General features: G+C 30.3%; 1 protein-coding gene across 2 annotated transcripts; it reads right to left on the minus strand.

Moving 5' to 3' along the window:
* Positions 1 to 973: 973 nt before the first annotated feature.
* LOC105788483 (uncharacterized) lies at positions 974 to 2,576 on the minus strand. 2 transcript variants are annotated; one of them, XM_012615401.2, is made up of 3 exons: positions 2,419 to 2,576; positions 1,232 to 2,191; positions 974 to 1,150 (listed from the first exon to the last, which is right to left on the minus strand). In XM_012615401.2, the coding sequence occupies exon 2, from the start codon at positions 2,150 to 2,152 to the stop codon at positions 1,253 to 1,255; it is 900 nt and encodes a 299-aa protein (XP_012470855.1). In that variant the 5' UTR covers positions 2,153 to 2,191; positions 2,419 to 2,576; the 3' UTR covers positions 974 to 1,150; positions 1,232 to 1,252. The 2 variants fall into 2 exon arrangements, with proteins under 2 accessions (XP_012470855.1, XP_052483298.1); XM_052627338.1 differs by lacking the exon at positions 2,419 to 2,576 and having other exon boundaries at positions 1,232 to 2,390.
* Between the last annotated feature and the right edge of the window lie 3,587 nt (positions 2,577 to 6,163).

Here is a 6,163-nt window from a genome sequence, read left to right on the forward strand (position 1 = left end):
TTACCGCTACTTTGATAAATTTTATAATTTTATAATTTTAAATTTTTAATCATTTAACCATTTTTATATTTTTCATGTGAAACACCATGTCAACTATTACGTCCTCGCTTAACAGTCCACCAAGAGTTTTGACAAAGTTATGTTTCAAGGACTCGATGGTTAACTTTCAATTAGAAACTCCATTAGGGACTTAAATGATTCCTTAATTATTTTATGAAGACTTGTTTACCTTTAAGCCTTTATAATGTAATCCATGTAATTTAATTAGTTCAATACATGTAAAATTTTAATTTTAATTCGATTATACAAATTTTTATCTTGTTTTAAAATTGTTTGTACATGCAATAAGTAGACATAAATTTATATCATTCTACGGATTTGTTAAACCATAATTTAAAATCAAAGTTTTATATACATAATTGCACCAAATTACAGAAAGACCCTCCAATGGACAAAGTTATGCTAATTATACGAATTTTATAAACATCTTCAGCAGCAAATTATTCTTCCTTTCCCCACGAAAGTTGAGAGATGCTATAAAATAAGAGCCAAAACCCTTGGCCTGGATTATCTTGAAATCAGCCCTCAATATCTAAATATTTGATGTGTTCTTGCTAATAACTAGACCCAACAATTCATGTTACTTAGACCCGAGCGTAAGTGTCGATTATGGGTATGCCTGGCAAAAGTTATTTTCCAAGCTTTCCCATGTATTAGGATTAGGAGCGTTCTTGGAAGGTCACATCTCTCTACCTATGTCTAAATATGTATCAAACATGAGTACTTCAAGAAAAATGATGAATCAAAGCATCATAGCTTTAGCACTCCATTACTTATTTTCATCATAAAACGATTCCGAACTTTAAGAAAAGGAAAAAGTGGTACACCAACACGCACACGCACGTGCACACACACCTATATATATATAAACATAGTTTTTATTTGCAAAACTAAGAAAATGAGATCTCTGAACTACTTAAAAGATTTTGGAATGAAGATTATGATTTGTGGTTTAAGTTTTTGATATAAAGCTCATAACAACAACACTAGCATTAAACACAAAATTCATACCTAAGCTTTGCAGCAATAACGTTTCCTTGTCCTCGAATTACAACAGTTGGCATAGCAGCATCACTTGTGATACTTCAAACTGAGAAATAAGGAAACATGTGCATGATAGTTAAAACAGAATTAATTAGATTGCTTGAAAAACAAGTAAGCTAGCATTTACCTCCGCTTATCTGAAAAGTCTTCAAGAAGAATCATTGCCTCTTAACCGCTGTATTGCATTGTACAACTTCCTTCGATGGCCGACTGCAAATATACCCATCTCCTTGAGATCATCTGGTGTCAACAGAGGCAGACTTTCCACATCGACCTCGTGCATTTCAAAAATACCAGCATACCTGCCAAATCCAAGGTCCTCCAACCATCCTCGGACACTAGTTGTGTCATTATGCGTATATATTGTTTGGTCCCATGCATCATCAGATTTAAGAAACACATTGTTTCCTTCATAAAAAGCATCCTTCCAACTGTCATAACCAGGTTCATCCACATTATATTCACAAGCATCTTTACTGTTAGCTGATGTTTCATGATCCAATATGTCTTGGAAAACATTATCAGGGTAATAACCAGCAAAAGCATTTGATCCGATTCCCGTTAACTCTTTCTCACCATGCTCCTTTCTATCTTCACCACTAAACCGAGGACTAAGTTTAGAACTCCGAGTCCAAGCACTACCGAACAAGCAATTATTGCCCTCCCTACTCCTTCCTCGCCATTTCATGACCCTACTCTTCCTGGTTACGGTACCAAAAATTAAACCAGACTTCATCATGTGAATTTCATCAGCACCAACCGAATCGAAACCTGGTTTCGAAGAATTCGGGTTCTTGTTCTCTGTGTTGTGTTGGGAATCAGCCGATATGAAGAAATCTGGAGAAATTCCCTTAGAAGAAAACTCAATAACAGTATCAAGTTCATTGTGTTGAGAGTAGAGAGAATCAGGTTTCCATGTTTTGTGAACCAGATTTTCCTTAGTTTTCTGAGAAAACCCACATGCAAAAGCAGCAGACACATATCCAATTTCCCCTAACCTAACGTTCGGTCGCCTTTGCCTTTTTGAATTCACGCTTAAAGCCAACATTTTACACCAATTTCTACCCTTTTTTTTCCTTATCGAACCCTAATAACAACAAAGCAAAATCCCACAAAATTAAACCTCAAAATCAGCTAAAAATTTCAAAAATTTTGCAGTAGATACACAAAATCCAAATAAAATATCACCCAAAAACAACAATTAATCTTCCTAAAACAATCTAAAGATCCTTACAAGTACAATTTACATCAACGTCAGTGAATAAACAAAAAGAAGAAAGCAGAAGTAGATAAGGAAAAAGTGAAGAGGTGAACCTGGAAAGGGAGCAGTTGTAGTAGTAATAGTAGTGGCACAAGAAATTGAATTTTTGCATGCTTCCAAAATTAGAATATTTGGTGGGTTACTTACTTAAGTAGGCTGCTGAATAATTACAAACTAGAAAGTGAATGTTAGTTCTGATTTTTTTTATTGGGCAAGCAATCAAAGATCAAAACTTTAAATTTGACTGTCTAAAGCGTAAAATTAGAGATTTAGGATTAGATTTTTTTCAGACATCGATAACGGCATGTTATAAAAGTAAGTTTGTATTCATAGTTCGAAAAAATCGACAGTTTGGAAAAAATATAAATTTGAGAAATAATTTTGAGTAAAAAATGAGATTTATTTTTAAATGGGCGAGTGGTTTTTTTTTATTTGAGCTCGGTTTGACTCAAATTTGTAAAAGAATTATTACTATGTTTTGTTGTTTTACTGTCATTTTGTTATTATATTATTACTATTTTATTGTTGTTGTTTGAATATTGTATAATTATTATTTTATTGTTAATTTTGTTATTATTTTAGATGTATTTGTTTGTTAAGTTACACTTATTTTAGTATTATTTAAGTATAAATATTTTTTAAAATTTATTTTCAATTTTTTGAAAAAATATTTATTTTAATAGTTTAGTGTATTTTATGTGTTATATTTTTAAAATTTATTTTTATATAAAATAACATTATAAAAAATTTAATATGGACGATTTGGGCCGGACCGGACTCAGGTTTTAGCATTTTTATTCGGATCAAACTTGGGTAAAATTTTAAGCCTATTTTTTAGGTCAAATCGAACCCGAGCTTGAAATTATGTTGAGGCCCGACCCTATTCATAATCACCTCTATTCTCAACCGATCAAGAATGAGGAAAGAAATATAAATGAGGCATTGGATATGTGTTATATTTATTTTGATTTTGATATATTTAGAATATTGTTTTGATTGAATTTTGTAAAACATTGATTTTATTATATTTATTTGATTTTTGTAATTTAAGAAAAAACAAATAAGGGAAGAAATGAAGAAAAGGATGATAAAATGTTAGATATCATATAAACACTAATCGAATCCTAAATCTTTATGAATGGTAGCGATTTGATGTTAGATTTATCAAAACATTGTTAAAATAATTTTTAAAATAATATTTTGATAATTAATTTTATTTATTTATGATTATGTAAAAACCTCTATATATATATTAACAAGGTTTCAAGTCCATTATTGACGTGGGTGTCTTATTTAATGACACATGGGTCATAAAATTATCCTATAATTATTGTATCTTTTCAACCAAAATAAAATAATTTAAAATATAAAAATAATCCCAAAAGATCAAACGTGATAATCCAATATTTTTTTACACAATACTTAAAATTACTTGTAACATTTTCTTAACTCACATAAATAGGAGGATAACCGTCAAAACACTTGAACCACATCCTTCTGCATTTACAATAATACTCATACCCAGTGGCGGAGCCAGAAAAACTTTTTTGGGGGGCCGAAATAAAATTATATATTTTTACGATAGTAAAAATACAGTTTTACCATTTGAATAAACTATATATTTATAATTTTTAAAGGATTAAATCAAATTTTTATTATTTTGAGGGGCTAAAGTAAAATTTTACCATTACTAATTTAAATTTTTATAAATTATAAAAACCCTAAATAGAAAATTTTCTATTTTAAGGGAGAGCAAGGCCCCTACCTGCCTCTTGGCTCCGCCAATACCCATACCAATCGAGCTAAAATTCAATGACTATTTTTTAAAAAGTAAAATAAATTCAAATCATATATATTTCAATTAATAATATATATCTTAATATTCAAATTATATTTATCTTAAATTTAATATTCATCATAAAGATAAATGATATTATCATAAAAGAAATGTTTTCTTTTCTTTTCTATATAATTTCAAAAATTAAAAATATTTAAAAGCAAAAAATATAAAGTTAATTTAAATAAATGTTATTTATTTAATCATATATTATCTATAAAATCCCGAAAATGTTCCAAATGAAATTAAACAATGGAGTTTAGGTTATTTTGTGCAATACAAATCATACTACAGTTTTACAAAATTTTAAGATCCTTCTTTGCTACACTTTTTAGTTATTTCCATGTTTAGCTAATATTCATCTATTTTCATATATGCAATTAATTCTTTTTTAGCTCTCATCCAAATTGCTGAATTCTGAAAAGATTCCAGAATTTTTTTTTCATATGGACCCTAAAAAATTTCTCAAATAAAAAATTTAATATTGAAATAAATAAATAAAATTGGTTAACAGTTCTCAATTTTCCAGAAATGTGACGTTGCGACGAGCAAAGGGACGACATCACAATGAGGGTCGTCAGGATGTCAGGACAAGGCAACAATCTCTTGAGACACGAGCAGGGGCAACGTTGATGTCGCAACATCATGGCGATATCTCACCTAATGTAGCCGTGTTTTAGACTCCAAGCAGGACTTCTTCTCCGAGTTGAACTTTGATTACTTCAAGGACATTTTCGTCGTTTTATCCCTTCAATCTCAACCTATTTAAAGGGTCATTGTATCCTTGTTTTGACACACCAATCAGCAAAGTCTTTTTCATGAGGGCAACAAGATGTAGTCACATATAAGTTTTGGTGAGAGTTTCGTGATAACTATGGAGATAATTTTGTTCCCAAGTTAGGGTTTTGTTTTCGAGGTTTGTTATTGTACATTTAGGATTATTTTCTCCATATTGTACTCTCGTTTGTTGAATCATTTAATGAAAATTCGATACCTCCTTTACATGTGGTTTTTATCCTCTTCGGAGGAGTTTTCCACGTAAATATTTGTGTGTTCGATTTCTGTATTTTACTTGTTCGTTATTTATACAGGCCGATCCCTAACAGAAAGTTTAAAATATTTTTATAAAATAATTAAAATATGTTTTAGACAATATTTAAAACTTTAAAAACAATTTAAAATAATTTAGGATTTATCTGGAGTTAATTGGAGGTGATCGAAGCCCAAAACGAGCCCCGAAAAGTCAAAACAACTTAAAATAGTCTAGTGACAAAACAAGTGCGATGTCACAACGTGGGGACATGTGAGATATGCAAGGTCGTAATGTTGGGCTCCATAGTTGCAATGTTGCATCTTTGTGGTTGCAACATGAATTACTGAATTCATCCAAGAACACTTCAAATGTTTTACAAAAGTAAAGTATTCATGCACATAATCAGTTAACCAAAAGAAGGATTGGTTAGGGAAATAACATGCCTCTCAAGCTCAAATTTCAATAACAATCAACATAAATACCAACTAATATGAATTTAACATATTTACTCATGTAGACACCTAGTACATGCTACAACTAAAAAACATGTCTCTGTCATAATCTTGTAGGTCTCGATGATAGTGTGATGTCTCGGATTGAGCTAGGCTTCAAGTCTCCGCAAATCAACAATCTACGTGTAAAAACAACGTGTAAGCAAATAATGCTTAGTAAATTCAAATAGAATTCACTATACTTACCTTGTTGGAGGTGAGCATACTAAATGTTATAAGAACTTAAATACTTGCTACATCATTCTCAACTACATCACATAAGGCAAGCTAAGTATAAGAATTTATAATCATGTCAACCAACACAATTAATATAGCACATATAACATGGTTAATATATATTCTTATCATCTCATGGAACACAAATATAGATATCATGGTGACACATATAAAAACTTTTAGCTTTTCTTTAAAGTTTA

This window comes from Gossypium raimondii, chromosome 2, assembly GCF_025698545.1.
Source record: "Gossypium raimondii isolate GPD5lz chromosome 2, ASM2569854v1, whole genome shotgun sequence".
Taxonomy (NCBI): Eukaryota; Viridiplantae; Streptophyta; class Magnoliopsida; order Malvales; family Malvaceae; genus Gossypium; species Gossypium raimondii.

Excerpts from the sequence above, each read along its gene's own strand:
- LOC105788483 (XM_012615401.2), bottom strand. The coding sequence starts at position 2,152 with ATGTTGGCTTTAAGCGTGAATTCAAAAAGGCAAAGGCGACCGAACGTT.